Genomic DNA, 22,096 nt, shown 5'->3' on the forward strand with positions numbered 1-22,096 from the left:
TGTTCGCACAGTTCAATGAAATTTCATTTCACGCTAATTTTGTCAGGTAATTATAGCGGTTTACTTCTGGCATCCCGCCTTTTCTGAAATCAATTGTCAGAAATTCCCTGATCTTCATCGCTGTCAAATAATCAGGGAACGCGTTTGAGAGAAAAAGAGAGCCAATGCTAAAGTTTCGTATCATATTATCCATGTATGTGTGTATGAATGTGTGTTGTAACATAAATATTTTTATTGCGATTTAAGCAATGTTGTTGATGATTGGTAAGTTTTATACACCATTTGAAAAGAAAATATATACTTCATATTAATTAATTTAACTAATTTAGGATGAATTTAACGATTACTTTGAATTTCCTTCAAGAAATTATTGTTGATTTCATGTTTCTTCGCAAAACCGGGTTTGCCAAATTCGCATTTTATAGAAAAAACGTATTAAGAGTTAGTACTAGATTTTGGACGTAGTGCAGGTCGCCTCCACGCTTGGTGCATTTTGGGTAATGCTAAATGGCCTGCGGCCTTCACGGTCTTTCAACTCCTTAAGACGACTTTGGCATCGGAATGGTTTTTAGATTAAGAAACCTCTTTTGGATCTGTGTAGAACCTTGGGCTGGTGTTTGCGGCATTCTGGCACCTGAGTATGATGGGGTGACACCCATCAGAAATGGGTTCATTGTTGTTCTCAAACATCTGAATCTAGCTGACGCTATACCAAAAGCATTTTCAATAATGCGTCTAGCACGTGATAATCGATAGTTAAAAATTCTTTCTGGCATGGTCAAATTTCTTTTTGAATACGGTTCCATAATGTGCTTTTGTAATGGAAACGCATCATCAGCAACAATAACAAACGGAATTTCTTTTTCTCTATTTAATAATGGGCGATTTGATGGAATATTCAAGTGATCGTTTTTCAACTTTTCGTAAAATTTACATTAATTAAAAATACCACCATCTGAACCAGAACCTTTAGCGCCAATATTAACATAGGTGAAACAATGATTAGCATCAGCTAATGCCATCAAAACAATACTGCAATGACCCTTGTAATTATAATATTCACTTCCGCTTCTGTCAGGTTTTATTATATTCATGTGCTTTCCATCCAAAGCACCCATGTAATTCATAAAATTCCACTTCTCCCAAAAGCCATCAGCAATTTTATACCATTCTTCCACAGTTGAAGGGGTCTGTAAAAATCAAAATTTTTTATTTAATAATTATTATTTATTATTTCCAGGGTGATGATAAGACTGAAACAGTTGCAGAAAGTGAAACATTTACAGACGCTGATACACACTATTCTTCCACTTCTATTTCATCAGCTGAAAAACCAACAACATCTTTTTTAAATAAAAGAAAGAGGGAGGCAGCAACACTTCAAAGAGAACAAATATATCAAGGTTTTTTGGAGGAGCTAAATAAAAAAGATAAATATGATGAATATGGTGAAGGATTGGCATCTATATTGAGGCACATTGGTAAGCAAGACGAAGCTTTTGCTGAAGAATTGGAATTGAAGTGGCACGCTGAAGGTATTGAAAGTTTGAAATGTTTGTCTACCAGACTTGCCTCCCAAGAAAGATAATGAGTATAAGTTTTTTCATTCATTCAATTTAATTTTAGGTTTAAGAATACCAAAGTGTTCACCCAAAGGCAAATGTATTAAATAAATTTATGTTTTTATATTTACCTTCAAATAATCTTCTTTTAGTATGTTGTAAATAGCTTCACACACGTCAGTGATTATTTTACCAATCGTACACGGCGCAATTTTAAACACAATAGACAAGTTGTTGAAACTATCGCCTATTTAAAAAAAGCACATTCAACTCAGGTAAAATTGTTGATTAATTTCYTAGAAATAATTACCTGATGCCAAATAGAATAGAGTGACAGCTAGACGATTACGATTACTAATTGCTTTCCTCATATTTGTGCACTTTTTTCCTATCAAAGGTTCAATCTTTTGATGAATTTCTTCAAATTCAACAAAAGTGATTCTTACAAATTTTTTTGTGAAATTCATCACCTTCTTATAAATATAAATAAATTTCGCGACTCCAAATTCTTGTTTTTTTCCTATTTCCCTCCTCTCTTATTTCGTTTAGATATTTATTGAAACTTAAAAAACCCAAAAGCAATTAACGTCTTTTCGACATGTTCACTTGGCACACAAAATCACATCGACAATATCWCTCTTCTACAATAAGCATTGCCATATGAATTCTCATGAGCTTTATCATCATCATGTAACTACATGTGAGAATGGGCGACAATACTCTCACTGAAATGACTCTTATTCTCCGTCTTTTCGTTTTCAGAGAGAGAGTCAGAATAGCTATTCGTGTATATAGGCTAGAGAATTCTCACACCAATCTAATCGCATTCTCATAAGAATTACTCTCACCGTTTACAGCCACATTAACGGCGTCTGCTAGATAGGTTCGCTAGGATGAAAGAATATATGGGAAATAAAAAAAGAGCAGAAATGTATTTATCTCCACAAATTTATAAAAAAAAAAAAGATTTTATATTATAAAATAATGTAATGTGCATAATGTTTACTTAACAATTGCATTATTAAATTTATTCAAATATGAACAATGATATAAATTTGCTAAGGAAATAGCATTACCGTTCCATACCTTTATATACATATGTATGTATTTAACTAATATATTCAATGCTTTGCTAAAGTTTATGTTTTTAGTAGTATATTTTTCAGGTGCAGTTTCCACAAAAGAAAAATTAAATAAAGTAAGGGGCGTTGAATTTTCATCTTAGCAGGCGCAATGGGACCAAAACCGTGCATCCAGATGTTACTTCCTCAAAACTATTGTGAAAATGAAAAAAGTTCTGTCAAAGCACCAATATTATAGTTCCTCCTTGGCAATGGTTGACATTAGAAATAACATTAGTAATATGCAATGTCAGTAGGCAATAATTCTAGCTATAATTTTTTTTATTATTCTAAATTGACTGTTGATGCCGATAATATCGCTTTTACATTATATCGATAGTTTTGTTACATATGCGTGAGCGAGGTAAAAGAAAAGTATTCTGGAATATTTGAAGAAATGTCAGCAGAGAAAGGATATCGTTCAGATTTAAAGGTAAACATATACATATTTCAAAATTTTTTTTGTTTTGTTGTTTGTTCTTTTAACGGTTCTGTAATCCCCGTTAAGATGGTAAGGGTAATTTGCGTTGTCGTCGAGATCATCTAACGGGAAGCCCAGAAAACGTGTTGTTCGGTCGTGGTCGGACCAAAGTGAAGAGGGTGTTAGATGAGTAGGGTCAGTAGGGCATGCCAAGAGGTGGCCAGTATCATGCGAGGACTCGTTGCATGCAGGGCATACATTGAGTATGTCTGTGTCAATTCGGGATAAGTAGGAGTTTAACCTGCTCCAATATCCAGAACGAAGTTGCGCTTCGTCTGCAATAGGTGGTGTGTTAACTCCAAGCATTGTGCAAATGCAGAGAAAATAATTAAAATAAAGCTTTATTTACAACAAATATTAAAAGAATTAATATACAGAAACCTTATAGTGAAGTGTTAGTAAGTGAAAAGTGCATAATATACACTCGCCAGAAAAATTATCCGTACACCTCGATATGAAAACAATAAACTGAGGAATTTGTGCTCAAATAACTCATTATGTAAAAAAATAATATACAAAAGTTTTATTTAGTATTTTCACTACACTTTCCACTTTATTTTTTTAAACATACACTTTAAATTAATTTTTTCAAAACAAACAAAACAATCGCACATAATGAAACAGAAAAGGTATTCGTACATTTTGAAATTAAGTACATATAGTACTGCTGARCACTATCCTTCAAATTACCTTTCAAAATGCGTAAATAGCCGAACTGATCCATTATTGAATCTATAAAAACAAGTTTGCCTGCTCCTCCTGCCGCCATACACCCCGAGACCATCACGCCTCCTCCGCCATGTTTGACGGTGGGTAAAAGATTTTCTTTATCAAGTGCAGTACCACTCTTACGCCACACCAACTTTTTTCCTTTAATGCCAAAAGTACAAAACTTGCTTTCGTCGCTGAATAAGACGCGTTCCCAAAACTCTCGAGGCTTGTTAATATGTTTGTTGGCAAAATCCAAACGTTTCTTTCTGTTCACTTCGGAAATAAAGGGCTTCCTGCGTGCTACACGTGCGTGATACCCATCTTATTTCAAAAATTTTCGTACAGTATCTTCATGGAGATCCTTGGCAAACGAATTTTTAATTTTTTCACAAATTTTCGATACAGTAAGGCGTGGATGTAATATTGTTCGTTTTTCTCGAACGGTCAATATACTTGGACGACCAGAACGTGGGTTTGACACAATGGAGTTAGTTTTTTTTGAGTGCTTGCACAACATACTGCACAGAAGAATGAGGTCTTCCTATGATTTTACCTATTTCCCTGAATGATTTGTCCTCTTTTCTGAGTTTTAGAATAATTTTTCTTTCGCCAGCGCTAATTTCTTTAATTTTAGGGGCCATCGCGAATTTTTCAACAAAGAAAAAATTCTAATAACTTTAAAGTGAACTGTTCAAAGCGAGATCAATTATACACTACAATAGAAGCGCTTAAGTGAATGTATTTGTCACCATATTAAAARGGAAATACCCCGTTATGATGTGTACGGATACTTTTTCCGTTTAATTGAAGTGAGTTTTTTTGTTTTTGTTCTGGGAATTTGCTTTTAATGTGAATGTCTAAAAAAAACCTTATAGAAAGTGTAGTAGAAATACTAAATAAAACTTTTATATATAATTTTCATACATAATGAGTTATTTGATCACAAATTTCTAAGCTTATTGTTTTCATATCGAGGTGTACGGATAATTTTTCTGGCGAGTGTAAGTGAAAAAGTTATTCGCTATATACAAATTATCAATGTAAAAGTTGTCATTTTTTCAACTTTATATCTTTAAAACTATAAGTCAGCGGCAACTATATATATATATTTTCGTTATCTGGAGAACGTCACCTTTCCAGTGATACCTATTTTATTCCCGAAATCCGGGGATGCTATTSTAAATCCCAGCCACGCCATTCACGGGAAGGGAGTCGGTAAAGGGTCGAAAGTCAGTTGCGTACTGTACGACGGCGTCGACGTAGACAAGAAAGGACCTTCTGATGCTCCTAGGATGCGGCTCTGCTCCAAGCAGATGGCTGCAAGGGGGAYTCCTACGGAAACATCCTAGCAAGAACTGTCTGGAGAGGAGTTCATTAGTCACCTTTACAGGAAGCATAAGCGTCTTACTGTGGAGGTATTCTAGGGGAGACATCAACAGGCATCCCGTCGTGGTCCGGAGTGCAGTATTCTGGCAATTCTGAAGTTTCCTCATCTGCGTTCCATTGCATCCAGGCGACCATATTGGTGCTGCGTAGTTAAGGACTGTCCGGCCGATTGCCTTGTAAGTTGCCAACAACGTTTCTTTGTCTTTTCGCCATGTGCTGCCGGCTAGCGGCTTGAGGATTTTTTTGCGGCTCGCTGGGGATGGTGGGGGAATGTGTGAGGTTTCGTGCAGTGAGGTAACGGGAGAGGTAGGTATTTACCTTGTGCGGTCGAGGCTAGCTGCGCTAAGTGCCCGGTCTTTAAACGTGTTTTTCTCGAAACTGTGTTTTTGAAGTCGGTGGACGCGATTTCTCGTAAAGTTATCGATCGGTTTAGTTCGTATTGTGTACACGTTTTAAAATAACTTCTAGTTATTAAACAAAGTTTTCTTGTTTGATTACAACTTATATTTTTGACCTCTAAATGGTGAAGATTTGACCATAAAATGAGATATTTTGTTCAAAGTCTGAGAAAAAAAGATAAATTTGAATTTTTTTATTTCCTGCGTTTAAAAACGAGATTTAAATATGTACCAACGGAATATGCTTAGTTTTTTATTTTATATCAACTTATAATAAGGTATGCTGTCCACGGCGAGAGCACTTTTTTTTGAGACACCCAGGGTAATGAGGTCTCAACGGTTGAATTTTCAACATTTTTGTATCGAAATTTTATTAGATTTTTTCAAATATGTAGCTTTGATATAACATATTATATTTTTCAAATATATGATTGCTTATATTAAAAAACAAATCGTAAAAATACCTTTTTTTTGTACGTCTGAAACTCACCTAACCCCTTAATTCGCTGAACGATTTCAGTGGCGTCGTATATTTCATACAGCTCATTATTCCATCGAACGCGATATTCGCCGTGGCCAAAGCGCAAAGGACCATAAATCTTTTTAGAACTTTAAATAATTTTTTCTCGCGAAAACTAGCAATGTCGACTCATCAGTTATTGTCATCGTCCATGCCTCTGAACCATATAACAGGACGGGAATTATGAGTGCCTTATGCAGCTTGGTTTTTGTTCGTCGAGAGAGTTTTTTACTTCTCAATTGCCTATTTAGTCCGAAGTAGCACCTGTTAGCAAGAGATATACTGCTTTGGATTTCGAGGCTGACGTTGTTGTTGGTGTTGATGCTGGTTCCTAAATATTTCGTCTATTCTATCTACAACTTCGAAGTGATTACTGTAAACAGTGACGTGGATGCCTAGTCGCGAGTGCGACGGCTGTTTGTTTGATGACAGGAGATGCAAAATTTTTTTTTTTTTTTTTGGAAATTCTGACTACCCCTAACACCTTAAGGAATACTACATACATAAATAACTTCACAGTCTCTGCATCTGCATCGCATATTGTTACACATACAAAGTGGTTTCCAAAGTAAACAGGACTTTATGATATTGCGTTTTAAGTATCAGTACGTTTGTGTTATTGGTGCGAAAATGAAGCTTCGAACAAATAGTCAACATTGTTGCAATCCCAAAACGTTGCAATTGATGAAACAAGCTGATGGCGATGATTGCCTATTCCGTAGCAGAGTGCGCGAGTGGTTTCGACGTTTTCAATTCCCACGACAGCCGGTTCTACGTACCAGAATTTACTCGKATTTCATCCGACCAAGGGCTGTCGCCCCGTTTGGATCGGTGAGTATTAATGTGTGTTTGTCGTCATTGGAGCAACGCCTTGCAGCAGGGTTGCTCCGTATTCTCCTGACTCRTGCTGGCATTGAGTCCAACCCGGGCCCGGAGGAATTTTTCTGCTGCGTATGCGCAAAACGACTCCATCCAAACTCCACCTTGGTCAGGTGCAACACATGCAATGGATGGAGCCATCTWAASACCTGCTCAGGCCTTAAGACTCATAGGGAGTGGACCACTCGTTTCGGGCCCCATGTTGCCTACGCAATACTGCGACGCTGCGCCGCCACTCACCCAATAGAGGACCTCCCCTGGAGCTCAACTAGGCAACATAGCTTCCACTCTGACTTGTCCCCCCCGACGTCAATATCGTACAGTCATCTGCGTACGAGGTTCTGGAAACACCCTCTGGTGGTTGCGGGAGTTTCGAGATGTAGATGTCTTTAAAAATTTTGTATTTAATTCTGGTGATTTTACTACTCTTTTGGCGCCATGATGCGATGGTACATGGTACAGATATATAGACTATATCAGGATTAAAAAATTTATAAATACAATTATAACTGCCTCAGGTTGATCGTGTCAACATCTACATTTTTTGGAGCTAAAATAGCTCGCTCACGCAGGTAGGTATGGTTTGTATAATTAAATTGTATCTCTGGAAAAATACTTTCCATCAACTCATCTTTGGTAGCCACTATATTGCAAATGTTTTCTGGAAGTTGAATATATTGCGTATCTCCATACAATTGAATTTCACCATTACCAGTGTTTAGCAATTGTTCAGAAAATCGTGACGCTCATGGGTCATTTTGGAGTTGAACACGCTTATTGATTGTAAGGTTTAAGTTACTGGCATCTCGCCATAGATACGTAGGACTCTTTCAAAGTCCACATATGTTGCTCGTGGGATGACAGGCAAGGTTTGTCTAAAATCACCGGTCACCAAACCCAAAGCACCACCAAAAAGCCTACGATTATTCCTTATATCTCTCAGGGTTCATCGAGAGCTTCTAGCGAATGCTTATGGGCCATTATGCATTCATCCCAAATAATAATTTTGCACTTTCTCAGAACTTCAGCCATTCCTGAATGTTTTTTTTTTAATGTTACACATTGCGTCGGGATTTGTATGAATGTTTAAAGGTAATTTCAGTGCTGAGTAGGCAGTTCGACCACCATCAAGAAGAGTGGCTGCAATAACTGATAAAGCAAAAGCCAATGCAATGTGATTCTGTGAACGAATGCTCGCAAGTATCAGTGAGATAAGGAATGTTTTACCAGTACCACTTGGTGCATCCAAATAATAGAAACCTCCTTGTTCTGCTGCCATTGATAGGTTGATTTTATCGTATACATTTCGTTGTTCAGCAGTAAGCAATTGTTCATTATTAGCAACAAACGTAGCCATAGAGTTTATATCAAATTGCTGTTCACGCTGAACATCGCTGTTAATGATATCTGCTGCTGGGCGGTTGGGCGCTGCATGCCATACTGTATGAGCGGCGTGTTTGAAATCAGAATACAAAAATCTTCAATCAATATCTCAGCGGAGAATTCAATATTGACATTTTGATTGGATATTCTAATACGATGCAAAATATCTTCACTCATTGAGTTTTTATATTTGCTCCACAGTGCAGATGCTTTCTTTGCTTTAGATGGAAAACACGTTGTTAATATTATTGAAAATAGTTGACGAATTTGGTGCGGCGATGAGCTCAGTGCCGGTGCACAGCCAAGTGTATAACGGCTGGATCTCTTTCATGTATAGGAAAACTAAAAATGCGCCAAATTGCTTCGTTACTACTAATGTATCGGCCCATTTGATAACGCGTGATTTCGTCATTGTCGTTAACATTTTGAACAGCAAATATAACTTAATCACTGCTCTTATGATCGTACTTACAAATGTACTTAATAGACTTTACCGAACTACATACATAATTCAACGTTTATATGTGCTTTGTAAGTTTTACACAACAACGGTGAATATGGGACCACCCAACGATTATCAATATCTACTCTTTCACCATTTCATAGACGCAGCTCATATGATTGACCTTCAGTGTCTACGTCTCTACGACGGTAAGATGGGTAACCATCGATATTGATGATGGTATCAGCTGTACATGGTTTTGGAAAACGTTTAGTACATTTTCCATTATCCATACATGGTGACATCATATTTAAAGTACCACATGACCCATGAATGATGCTAGTAGTGACAATATCAAATAATTCGTGAGCAACATTCGGATTGGGATTTTCCGCTAAAATAATATGGTCGATTTCTTCTGAGCGCACTTTATCTACTAACCAAATCAAAATATGCGCATATGGAAGACTCTTTTTTGCTATTCTACAGAATAAAGCCAGCAACGTGTTTCGCCAAATACTGAGTGATGTGTAATTAAATTTATTAAAGACTTTAATTTTTATTTGCGATGCATCGACGTTTGACCTGGCAACAACAAATTTTTAATTTCATCCCAGTTTGGATTACATGTAAATGTGATGAAAAGATCTGGTCGACCGTAAGTACGTACATAAGTCATGGCGTCTTGAATATATTCCTGCACATGGCGCGGGCTACTCGTATATGATGGAAGAAAATATGCGGTGCTGATATTGTTAATGTTATTTGTTCCATCTACGTTACCAATAATGGCGTCACGCAATTGAACGTACTCCTCAGAACGAAGTTTTGCTTGATTAAACTTAATGTATCGTAATTTCTCAATTTCAATTTTCGTATACATATCGACAACATACTGATGAAATAGCTGTCGGCATCGGAGAATGTTATTATCTTCATTAGCACGAATCATCAACCGGTATGCATAGAAGTTCATTGCACTAACTTTCTTGGTCAGTACTTCACCTGTAGTTGGATTACTTTGTTTAATATTTAAATGATAACCATCTTCTCCTTTCCAAAATATCAACGGATACTGCAGTGCATCATATGAACGATGATTTTCTTGAATTATTTGCACTGTATTATCTCTGCGTTGTATACGTATATCTCTACGTTCAGTTGGATCACCAGCCATAACAACTGTAACTTCATTCAAAGTTGGAACATTATATGTGCCTGSGTGCTCTCTATTAGGGACTTTGTCGGCTTTAATGACAATGACACAGTTGTCGTGTTGCAGTCTGTTTGAAAGAGACTTGAATAATCGTTCTAATTAGTTATTGCTTTGCAAGAACGTTTCCAAAATTTCAACGATTTCTCGCTCCTCTATCTCCTCTACGATTGTATGCACAGCGTGTATTAGCTTGTTTTTCCTCATCGCCCATGGAGTAAATTTGTTAGAATTGTGGATCGGTATCAGGAATTGGAAGCAATGAACCAATCTGGTGGTATAATTGACCTTGAATCTTGAATGTAGATTCAAAATTGCGATCATCTTCATTATGAACAATTTTTGTTGCTCCAAAAGAGGTCATTTGGAAGCAAGAATTAAATTTACGGCTTTTACGCAAAAATAACTTTGATTGAGATGCGTTTCCACCTAATAGCGTTTTTAAAGGTTCTGATGGTTTACTTAGTGATGGCAGAGCATTTTTTCCAGATGTGCAACATAAACCTTTGTATTTAAAAGCAGGACAATATTGATATTCATTGTCCATACTACCAATCATAATTAGCGAATGTGATGAATGGTCTACTTCAGGATCATATTCAAAAGCAAGGCGATTGAATGATGCTCGTGTCAATGCTTGACGATTTTCGTTCCGTTGTCGTTTATTTGCTCTGTGCGCTTCGAACTCTCGTTGCCTCAATGTATCAGCACGGAGACGTTGATTGCGTTGCTCTGAATTGTCATTTGCACGTGAATTTGCGATTTGTTCTCTTACATTGGCATTAATGGTCAAGTGCTTTTCTACTGTTCTGTTCAATCGGTGGTTACGGACCATTTGCGCATTATAAGAACGTTGACCAAATTTTTTTGGTCTTCCACGAAGACGAACAGTAAGAAATTCCAACATAAATAGTTTTGAGAAGAAATTACAAAAAGTAACAAATGTGTACAGCCGAACTGTCCTTTATGAATCTTCTAGATGTAGCGCACGTTTTGAGCTCTTGAACTTCCTAAATCTTTTATGTTGAAAATACAAAAACGATAAAGATACTTTTTTTTCACAAATCTGGGAAAAATAAGATATTAAGTAAAGGAGAAATATCCTTTTTTTACAAATGTATTTCTGGGTAAAAATAAGAATTCATATTTTTGGACTACTATATAATAATGGTGGCATAAATTTTATACACCAATTAAAATAATAAATTTCAACTGAGCTATGATATATTCCCAACCCAATTTGCATGATTTTTCTGTAAATTAACAATAATAAACTAAATATTAATTTTTTAGAAAAATGTTATTTTCAAAATGTACTTTATTTTTATAATATAACAAAACCGTCTTAATACTCGCTCGTCTAAATTTCATTTTCTTTGAAATTTTCATAGAAATGAAAACTGCGCTGTCAAACTGATGAAGTGACAGCTTATTGCTTACAATATATGGCAAACTAAGTATTTTATAAAGAAGGATTGGTTTTTGGGGTAAAAATACTATTGATTTTGGGCTGTGCATCAGTGAAATCAATCGAGACCAATCGATTGTCAGCCTAGTGGATTGCATATTAAGAAACGGTTCTCTGTTGATTGAAGTTCTATTTTACCATTCACAATATCTAGCAACTTCATTATTTTTCAGGAAGGATCAGTTTGAAATTGTACGCATATATGTACTTCATCGTTCCCGTTTAAATATTGCATTGCTTTGTGCGGTGCTTCGAAAAGATTTCTGTATATTCCAAATTTTAATAGACCGTTTTATCAACACTCCAGTTATGCCGCTATTTTTTTTATGCCAGATCTTTTGCAATTTTAAATTGCCATTGAAAAAATGTTATAGCTACCCATAGATGTATTGATTCACCCAATTTACATTGAACGTATAATATACAGAAGGTTCACCGCGTTACCAAAACTTACGATATTTAATTTTTTGGGTGGGTTCTCTCTTCTAATAGTGGATTTCACCACAAAAGCAGGGGTACTCTTTTGATTAGCGGATTTCACCAATATTTAACAGAAGCAACAAAAATAGGAGAATTGAGCATTTTCAGTGATAAATGAGAAAAATTATGATAATTTCAATGTTTAGAAATGTACGCTTACAGATTCTCATATTTACAATGCGAAAGCGACTATGGATATTATTTACAGATACTCTCCATATATTTGATAACAAATATCATTCGTATTTACGTAGGTATATGAAATTTGACCTATTTAATGATAAATTCCACTAAATTTGTTGGAATTTATAATAAAGTCATATTTTCATTATTACCTAGGTGAATATATGTAGGCATTAGAGGTTTTGAAAACATTTTAAAGACCAATCTAACACACATATTCGCATATGGATGCAATTATGTGTACATATAAACAGATTTTTAAAAACCATAACCGTAATGATAAAACTTTTTTTGATAAAATCCCATTTTGATAAAATCTTTAAAGTCATATTCATATAATTTTGTGTATATGTAAACAGATTTAAAAAACCGTACTCATAAAGTTCATATGTATGTAATTTTKTTTTCATGTAAACAAATTTGAAAGAATCATTCGCAGAAACACAATTTTTGATGTAAATATATACACCCATTGTTTCATACATAAACTCTGTTGTCACGGACAACCAATGGCCGAACTTCACGTTTTTTCAAAATGACAATGTATCTAAGGACTGACGCGACGACAAAGCGTTACAGCTTTGTGAAAATCCAGGCTGTACTGAAAAAAACGAATGGCTGGCGATTGTCATCGCTTTCCTTTTCCGCTGAAACAACTTCGCCTACAACCCAGCGTAAATATGTACATATGTATATTTATGCGTGAGCTCGCATACATATCGACGCAGCTGCGTAAAAATATTTCAGAATTACAAAATATTTTTCACATTCCTTGACAAATACAGTCAATACTGGATATGTGCCACATTAAAAGATACGGATATTTGTAATTAGTTAAAAATAAAAATGTAATATGGTACATAAGGGACTGCGGATACTTAAATGAGTCATACTTAAAACAATAATTTCTTGAGGATCTTGTTGCGGCTTTGTACTTTAGTGACAATCGCGGTTGTGTGCTGAGTGAAAAAATGCAGACTGCGCATGTTACACTTAAGATGTCCTAATGTTGAGTTCCAGTCTGTAAGTCTTGGTACAGTTCGTGAATATGGTGGGCGTGGACTTAGCAGGCAAAAGTTTTAGGCTCTTAGCATTGAAGAAGGGAGAAAGAGAAATAGGCGTTCACCTTTTAACACATCTCATCAATTACATTGGCCGCCCTCTATTGTAGTGTGACGCGTGGTTTTTTGGATGTCCTTAAGTAGCCTTTTATGGTTGATTATGTCGAAGGTGTTCGACAAGTCCAATGGTACGAGGACAGTTCTCTCATAGGGCGGTGTCTGGTAGAGGCCACTAACTATCTGGGAATTATAACGTTAAGTGGTGGTGCTGTGCATTTCACGGAATACGTACTAGTGTTTGGCCTCACATGTTCTCACTACCGTGGAAAGGAGGGTTATCGGGATATAAACTCCCCTAGGTTGGCAGGGTTCCGAAGTTACATTAGCGGTAGCAAAAAAATAGTAAGATTTTTTAATTTAAATTTCGCGCGAGTACCCATTCGTCGAAATATTTCTCGGTTGGTTTGACTTCTGTGCCAAATGTAACATCAAAATAATATAAATAATTGTATACGCTTGTCTTTTTCTTTGTTTATTTCATTAAAATTTTTCAACCAAGAAGTTACATTAAATTTTTTGTGCGAAATCAAATTTCGGGTACCGAAACGTTGGAAATGTTGGAAAATGCCTTTGGTACTAATTATTTGTTGCGAACAAGTGTCCTTGATAAGGTGTCAACAAGGAATACTATTTGAGTGTTATGCGTCGTTTGCGCTAATCTATTGGTAAAAAGAGACCGAAATTATTGGTCGCCAATAGTTCTCTTTGATTTTGCACCACAAATTTTCAACCAATCTCATGCCGCAGCCACCGTATCCGTCTAATTTAGCTCAGTGTGACTTCTGGCTATTCAGAAAACGCAAATGACAGCTGCGGTGAAACCGTTTCGAGTCAATTGAACACACTCGTGATTCGCTACGTATTGAATACTATTCCGTAAATTTACCCTATTAACTGTTTCGAGGATAGGAAGAAACATTGGCACAGGAATATACTTGCAAAGGGGGTTATTTTGAGAGGGGCGACATAAAAGAATAAATTAAGAATTAATTAATTTAAAATTATGGAAAGTCCTACTATTTTTTGCTCATAGTATCATAGTATGTAATTTTGGTTTGTTTGCATTTTCATCTATCAAAATAAAGTTTGACGTATTCCAATACCTTTTTTCTATACACGTAGTACATAAGAAAACGGCTTTTTGATAATCCGATTGATAACCTAGACAACCCCATTGTCTTCTTCTTTTTCTTTACTGGCGAAGATACCGCTTACGCGATTATACAGCGCCACTGGTCCTTCCAAGGGAGTGGAGATCTTCCTCTTCCTCTGCTTCCCCCGGAGGGTACTGAGCCGAATACTTTCAGAGCTGGAGTGTTTTCGTCCATTCGAACAGCATGTAGGTAGGCTAGCGTAGCCGCTGTCTTTTAATTCGCTGAACTATGTCAATGTCGTCGTAATCTTGTACAGCTCATCGTTCCATCGAATGCGATATTCGCCATGGCCAATTCGCAAAGGACCATAAATCTTTCGTAGAACTTTTCATTCGAAAACTCTCTACTTTACTTTTCAATTGCCTACTCAGTCCGAAATAGCACCTGTTGGCAAGAGTAAGCCTGCGTTGGATTTTCCGGCTGACATTGTTGGTGGTGTTTACACTGGTTCCTAAATAGACGAAATTATCTACAACTTCAAAGTTATAACTGTCAACAGTGACGTGGGAGAAAAGGATTTTTAAATGCATGTTATGAACACTTCAACAATGAAGAGAATAATTCCGCGAAAATTTAACAGATTCATGGTTATATCGTTGGTTATATAACCCATTTACCAAATTTGCAGCAATTATTTTGTTAGTTTTTCGTTTTTTATTTTATACAGGTTTTACACATTTAAATTAAATATTAAAATGATTCAACAACTTGGAAACATATGTAGTTAAAAACTAAGTTTAAAATAAAATATTAACAATATAATATATTCACGCCATCATATAAGCATATTTTTTGGCAACCTTAATTCAATGCACAATTTAGTACAAATTAGTAAAATGCCACATAACGTAAGCTATGAGCTGCCACTTCAACCGTTTGGCAGCGCAGTTTTCATTTCTATGAAAATTTCGAAGAGGCAACATATCCCATTTGTACATATGCTGACGGCATTTTCATTTCGGTAATATGAAATTTAGMAGAGCGAGTATTAAGGCGGTTGTTATATTATAAAAATAAAGTACATTTTCAAAATAAAATTTTTCCAAAAAATTAATATTCTTAATTTACAGAAAAATTATGCAGTTGGGAATGAGCGAAGTCTTAAATTTAATAAACTTATACAAGCTTAAATCCAAATATTGGTCATTTTATGTTTATTATTTTAATTGGTGTATTAAATTTATTCCACAATTATTAGTCCAAAAATATGAATTCTTATTTTTCCCAGAAATACATTTGTAAAAAAAAAAATAATATTTATCCTTTTTTATTTTTCACACAAAAGATTTCAAAGATGCGCAATAGCWATACGTTTGACAGTTAGTATTCTATAAATTCTATCCTGTCGAGATGCCCCGTATAGTAGACARAATGTAATATTTTAACAAATTTGCAACACTGCTGTCGTGATTTCCATCTCGAACGCAGAATGTCGATATTTTTTTCTCTCTAGATTAAGGTTTCTCGCATTCAATTGAAAATTACATAAAATGTAATTGGGGAATTGAACAGCTGGATATAATTTCTCAATATCATAGTTTCGTTTATCTCTGCGGAAGAGAAAGAAAATACTTTGCATATAATTTTGAGAAAATTTACATAATTAGATTCTTTCCTCGATAATCTTAGCTCGACGTTGGGGCTTCGTGGAGCTCTATTTGCTAGATATTAACTAATAATATTGGCCGTTTTCAAAGAGCTTGTTTTGGTGAAGGATACAATCCCCACCAATCAATGGCTATGTACCTCTAAGGATTAAGAATTATTTTTAAAAATTTGTTGGGCCTCTTGAAAAGACGCTGCACGAGGCAAGCTTTGGATATAGCAAAGATAAAATTATGGTACTGTGTTCCCACTATGTTGCGAACATAGATAAGGTACACAATCTACAATTAGTAGGAGTACACTTTTTGAGTATAATTAATTTTTTAAGCGTTTTGCTTCTTTTCAGATGTGCATTAACACGGTGTTTATAATTTTGCCTGGGATTTAGAATAGCATCCCCGGACTTCGGGGATAAAATGGGTATCACTGGAAAGGAGACATTCCCAGATCACGCGTTCTTTCGCGTAGAACTCCTTTCTGCACCTTTTTTTCTTTTATAAAAAATTGCTAAAGATTTATTTCGTTTTCCATTTATGTATTTGGGGCATAAAGTTTTTGCTTAAAGAAAATAGCGTATGAATTTGTAACAAACATTATTTAAAAGAAATTTAATTGTCAATAAACAATCTGCTTACTTGGGTTACAAATTTAGGTCATCGCATAATAAATTGAACTCATGTGCCTTTTGCCTTTTTATTTTTAAATTTTTGTCTATTTAATTATCTGGTAAATACTTACTTGTTATGTTCAGTTGAAATTCGTAATGCTAAATTAGAGTTGGGTTGATCTGAATTTAAATTGCTTCAACTTCAATTCAACTTAATGAAGTTAGAATAGAATAGAATATTATTTGAGGTAATGCACCGCGACCTAAGGTCTATTGTGCCCTCTCCTATATCACATGACCTCCCAGAACCCCAGCAGCCCGAATAGTTCTAGGAGTTTGCCGGGCGCTAGTGAGGTCATGTGATCCCTGCTGATGTAAGCAGAATCCAGGGCCTTAAGCACAGACACATGCTAGTCTTTGCAGCTTTGACAGTCTCCGAATCACTGAAGACTGCGCTGCTTTGGTAGCAGGCAGCCGTTCCATAGGTGACGATAGGCCTTACTACCTTGGTATACAGCCATCTAATGATACTTGGCTTGCATCCTCATGATCTGCCGGCCAGGCTTCTACAAATCATAAGTCCTCTAGTTGCTTTGGACAGCGTTAGGTCCAAATGCCTACTCCACCCTAATGATGAGTCTAAGGTGAGGCCCAGGAATTTGACCTCCACCTTGTGGGCAACCCCTTGTGGTGTCAAGACGAATCCTACTTTCTCCACTGTTGTTTCTGCTACSCTAGTGCGCAGAAGGGCTTCTATCCATCTGCGTATCGGGGTGGGCACGTTCCTTCTCTCAAGTGCCTTGATAACGCTAGTGTGAGATGCATTATCAAAGGCACCCTCAATGTCTAGGAAGGCGCAGATCGCAACCTCGCCGTCATTCAGCGAATCCTGCAGCTCAGACGTGAGTTGGTACAGAGCAGTGTTTGTGGATCTGCCCTCTCCTAGACTTATAGGCCGGAACGATTTGGCTAGTGAATAGTCTCTCCTCAATACCTTAGGGATGAAAATTACTTTTGCAGTTCTCCATGGCTCAGGAATATACGACATCGCCAGGCTGTCTCTCATCAGCCTTAGCAGGTGTAGTAGGAGAATATCCATGCCTTGCTGCAAGAGAGCCGGGAGCCGTCCACTCCCGGTGACTTAAAGCTTGAAAAGGAGGCCAGTGCCCATTTGACTGAGTCTGCAGTGAACAGGTTTCTTGTAGTCAGCCAATCTGAGCGATCTGGCCTACGTATGACCGAGGCTGGATTTAGGTCAGCTTGAACCGTCCCCGGGAAGTGCGTTTGTATTAGTGTTTCCGCCCTTTCCTCCGCGCTTGTATAGGTCCCGTCGTTTCTTTTTAGGGATAATACTGTGTCCGTCTTGCCCTTCGACAACGCCTTATGCAGACGAGCTACCTCCGGGGTCGAGGAGACGCTATCACAGAATTTCCTGAAACTGTTTGTCTTGGCAAGCCTAATCTCCTTGTTATAGAATGTTAGGTGCCGTTTGTAATCCTCCCAGCTGTCTGTGCGCTTGGCTTTGTTAAACAACCTACGCACCCTAAGTCTAAGAGCTGAGAGTTTACTAGACCACCAGGGGCAGATTTGTTTGCAGGTGGTCGCTTTTAGTGGACCGGCATAGTGATAGGCGTCCATGGACTGGTCTATGGCACTCAGTCTGCTTTCCAGTCCAACTGTGGTGGATCTATCATCCGCCTGCCCCACTCCATTTATATTATGACTTAAGGTCTCCCTGAAGATACCCCAGTTCGTATTTCTAGGGGTATGTGTCGGAGGTTAGTCCGCGATTTTTACCCTCAGAGCAAACCGAATGATCCWGTGATCTGACAGTGAGGGCTCCTTTGACACCCGCCACTGTGAGATCAGCCCGATCATGTTGTCGTTGCTCAGGGCAATGTCTAGGACCTCCCTGCGAACACTGGTTACGAAGGTGGGCTCACAACCCACATTCTCGATGCTCATATTGTTACTAATTATGAATTCAAGAAGTGACTCACCTCTCACGTTGCAGTCCGTGCTACCCCATTCCGTGTGATGCGCGTTGGCATCACCCTAACGTTAGGGGAAGATTGTTGCGTCTGCAGTATTCCACTAGACTGAGTATTGATGGAGGGGGTGCTGTGGTCATTTCTCCCGGAAAGTATGCGGATGCGAGGACGAAGTCCGATCCTTCCTTGTCCTTCACTTGTACCGCCACCAGATCTTGCGTTAGAAACTCTGAAATACAGAAACAGTCTATATCGGCTTTAACGACTACATAAGAACGGGGTCTCTCGCTAGAGAGATTCCAGATTACCTTGCTCCTTCTCGAGTTGAATCCTCTTACCTCTCCTCTAACCACCCAAGGTTCCTGGATTAGGAGAATGCTCAGGTTATCCGAGATGAACCTCTTCACGATGACAGCCGAGGCTGCCGATGCGTGATGTAGGTTCACCTGAGCCACTTCCATGCCGGCACTGGAGCCTATAGTATAGGTTCAATGAGCGACAGGTCCTCGTCCTCGATTTTATCATCAACCTGCACCTCCAGCCATTCCAGAAGCTCTTGGGTGGATGGAACCTTTTCCTGCTCATTGGGGAGCTCGTTGCTCCTGATTCCATCCGCGGCGGTCGCCTCATGCGCTGCTGGGCGGGTTACGGGTGGAGCCGGTGCCACGGTTCGCCCCTTCGTGGGTTCTTGGCTCGTCGCCGACGTTGCCTTGGGCCTTMATGGCCTCACTACAATTTCGCCGAACCTGAAGTTCAGCCTGAATCCCTTTCGCCTTATATACTTATAGGATTCATCGTTTATCGACATGTTGAGGTTCCACCCTGAACCCTCAACGCTGCCTGCTACGACCTTCCACGCGGAGGTGCTTAAGCCATYGTTCTGGTTWCCCACCAGATTAAGCACGAATTCGTGGGTTTTATCTGCGCTACTCGGGAAGAATGCCACCGTGTTATGCAGTTGTGGTTTCTCCTCGCCTCTCCGTACACACATTGCTGGATCCTTCCAAACTTCTTGCATTGGCGCGATTTCCATTAGCCAGGTGGCCGACCTCTCCTCCTGACAGTCGACCAGCAGCATACCGCCCTTAAAGAAAATGCCGTTAAAGGCGCCAGTGTAGCCTTTGTCAGTACATAGGGCATTAACTAGGCAGTCTTGGAGAGCCGTCAGCTGTTGGGACCCTAAGGCCTCCGCTGGGTAGTTCTTAACAGCCTCAGAGTACTTCCGGCTGGCGATTCTCGTCGGTTGCTGGTTGGGGTTGGAGCACTTTCCACTAGCTTCCTGTGGTCTGTCTCCACATATTCTCTTGGGCCTTGGTGGTTTTTGGGGAGTTATATGACCGCTTTTTCTTTTCTCCATACGGTTCGGTGCCTCTTGGGGCGCCGGCTTTGCTACGCTTCGTCCTGCTCCTACTCAGAGCCCGCTGTCTCCGGTGTCATACCGTCCTGTAGGAATCTGAGGTACCACTTGAGAGTGGCTCCGCTCATTCCCGCTCTACGTGGGTCGTCGTGACCTCCTGGTCGTCCTGGCTCCGGGGTACATGGAATGTTCCCTCGTTGTCGTTTTCTTTTACGCTCGCCCCTTGATTCCACTCTCGTGAAACCACTCTCCTCTCCGCAGTCAATCCTGCTCGAGGGGGTTGTGGGGCCGGCGTTCGCGCGATTTGCTGTGGTCACGGTTGACACACTACGCTGAGTGCCGCTGCGGGAGGGCACGTCGTCGTCGGCGCGATTTGCTGTGTTCGCGACTGATCCGCTGCGCTGAGTGCCGCTGCAGGAGGGCACGTGGTCGTCAGCGCGATTTGCTGTGTTCGCGGCTGACCCACTGCGCTGAGTGCCGCTGCAGGAGGGCACGTCGTCGCGTGTGTGCTCCTCAAAGAGTGCTCGCTCTTCCGGCGACAAGGCATCCAGGAAGCTGAACTTTCGTTTAGCTCCTTTGCCACTCTTGCTCGTCGTACTAGCGCTTCCGCCGCTGTTAGCCGTCTTTGCTGTGGATGCCGTTGCTTTGGTTATTGTCGTTGTTTGTTGTTGTTTTTGTTGTTGTTGACATCTTGTTCTTACGACCGTTTGGGCCTTAATGTGAGCCTCCCGGTCTATTTTTAGTAAGGGGAAATCTAAAGTCCGCTGCGCCAAAGCCCCTTGACGCAGTAAGGCCACCGATACTTCCCAAGGCGGCCCGGTGTTGGGAAGGCTCCGTACGAATACAGCCGAATTTACCTCCTGGCTGCAAATCATCCAATGGGCACGGGTCGCATAACACCCTGGATTAGGAGGTGGTAGCTCTTGGTCGCCGCGCACATGTAGCGTCTGCCAGCCCTCAGGAGAGATGCTATGCAGCATCACCCCTGGTGGTTGGGAGATGCCGTGCTGTGCTGCGGTTTAAGCCCCTGCACCACGACAAGGTGCCTACCATTCGCAGAGGTAATGAAGTTAAAAACTATAATGGGTTTAGCTTAATTTGTACCTTAAGTACAACACTTTATAACTTTTCAATTTGGGGGCGTGGCAACGATCTGGCTTTGGTACCATTAAAGAGTGCCAAGGTATACTTGTACCAAGTTTCTACAAGTTAAACCCATTTCATTTATTTGAGTGACACTGTGTAAGCTAATAAAGCCGTTTTATTCATTTTTCTGTGTTTTATTTGAAGTACAGTTGCATACTTCTATAAAAATACATTCTATAGGCAGATGTTAATTTTTATAAATATTATATTTTAAATTTATTTTTATTATAATAATCATACATGTTATATTTTAAAATCATATCCTATTTCTCTTTGTATTTACAGGGTATTTTAAAGTTTTTATTGGCCCATACTAAAAATGAAGATGCTAAGGGGACGACATGCCAAGAAATGGATGTAGAGGTATGATGTATGGTACATTTGCTGTATTTCTACATATTGCATTGGGTCAAGTGAGATTATAGAGTGATAACTTTGAACTTAATAACAAACAATATACTTCAAAAAATATTAAGACTAAGAATATAAGAAGACTAAAAGATTTAGTTAGGACCAAAGTTCCAGTAGGCAGCTTTGCGAATTCAAAATTATGAATACATTAAATATCTTTATTTTTTATTTGTTTAAGAACGTTTCTACTTGAATATGGTTGTTTTCTGTTTTTTCAACTAGACCTATTCATGTAGCCTTCTCTAAACAATGTTTTTCAGTATCCAGCACAAGCAATACGGCAACTAGAATCCGTACACATAATTTTTAATGGCTAGCAGAAAATTTTTTTATCGAATATTTCTACATGGGCTGAACTCTAAATCGCCACAAACAAAATATTTCCTCGTCCTGGAGGACTAATCTCTCGACGAACAAAGACCAAACTCTTATAAGTCACTCATTCCTTCCGTCCTGCTATATTTTTTTTTTTTTTTT

At 38.5% G+C, this 22,096-nt stretch overlaps 2 protein-coding genes across 3 annotated transcripts in view; one reads left to right on the plus strand and one right to left on the minus strand.

Moving 5' to 3' along the window:
* Positions 1 to 363: 363 nt before the first annotated feature.
* On the minus strand, positions 364 to 2,251 carry LOC108976358. Its single transcript, XM_018945413.1, has 3 exons — positions 1,873 to 2,251; positions 1,694 to 1,809; positions 364 to 1,190 (listed from the first exon to the last, which is right to left on the minus strand). Exons 1-3 carry the CDS (start codon positions 2,027 to 2,029, stop codon positions 936 to 938), a joined length of 528 nt encoding a protein of 175 aa, XP_018800958.1. The 5' UTR covers positions 2,030 to 2,251; the 3' UTR covers positions 364 to 935.
* Positions 2,252 to 3,010: 759 nt separating this feature from the next.
* Positions 3,011 to 22,096, plus strand: part of LOC108976360 (hsp70 nucleotide exchange factor FES1) — a 67,714-nt gene continuing 48,628 nt past the window's right edge. For both annotated transcript variants that reach the window (XM_018945415.1, XM_018945417.1), the window contains exons 1-2: positions 3,011 to 3,116; positions 21,494 to 21,571. In XM_018945415.1, coding sequence (XP_018800960.1) covers positions 3,081 to 3,116; positions 21,494 to 21,571 — 114 coding nt within the window. In that variant the 5' untranslated portion in view covers positions 3,011 to 3,080. The remainder of the gene's footprint in view (positions 3,117 to 21,493; positions 21,572 to 22,096) is intronic.

Source organism: Bactrocera latifrons, unplaced genomic scaffold, assembly GCF_001853355.1.
Source record: "Bactrocera latifrons isolate USDA-ARS-PBARC rearing strain unplaced genomic scaffold, ASM185335v1 scaffold_751, whole genome shotgun sequence".
NCBI classification, from domain to species: domain Eukaryota; kingdom Metazoa; phylum Arthropoda; class Insecta; order Diptera; family Tephritidae; genus Bactrocera; species Bactrocera latifrons.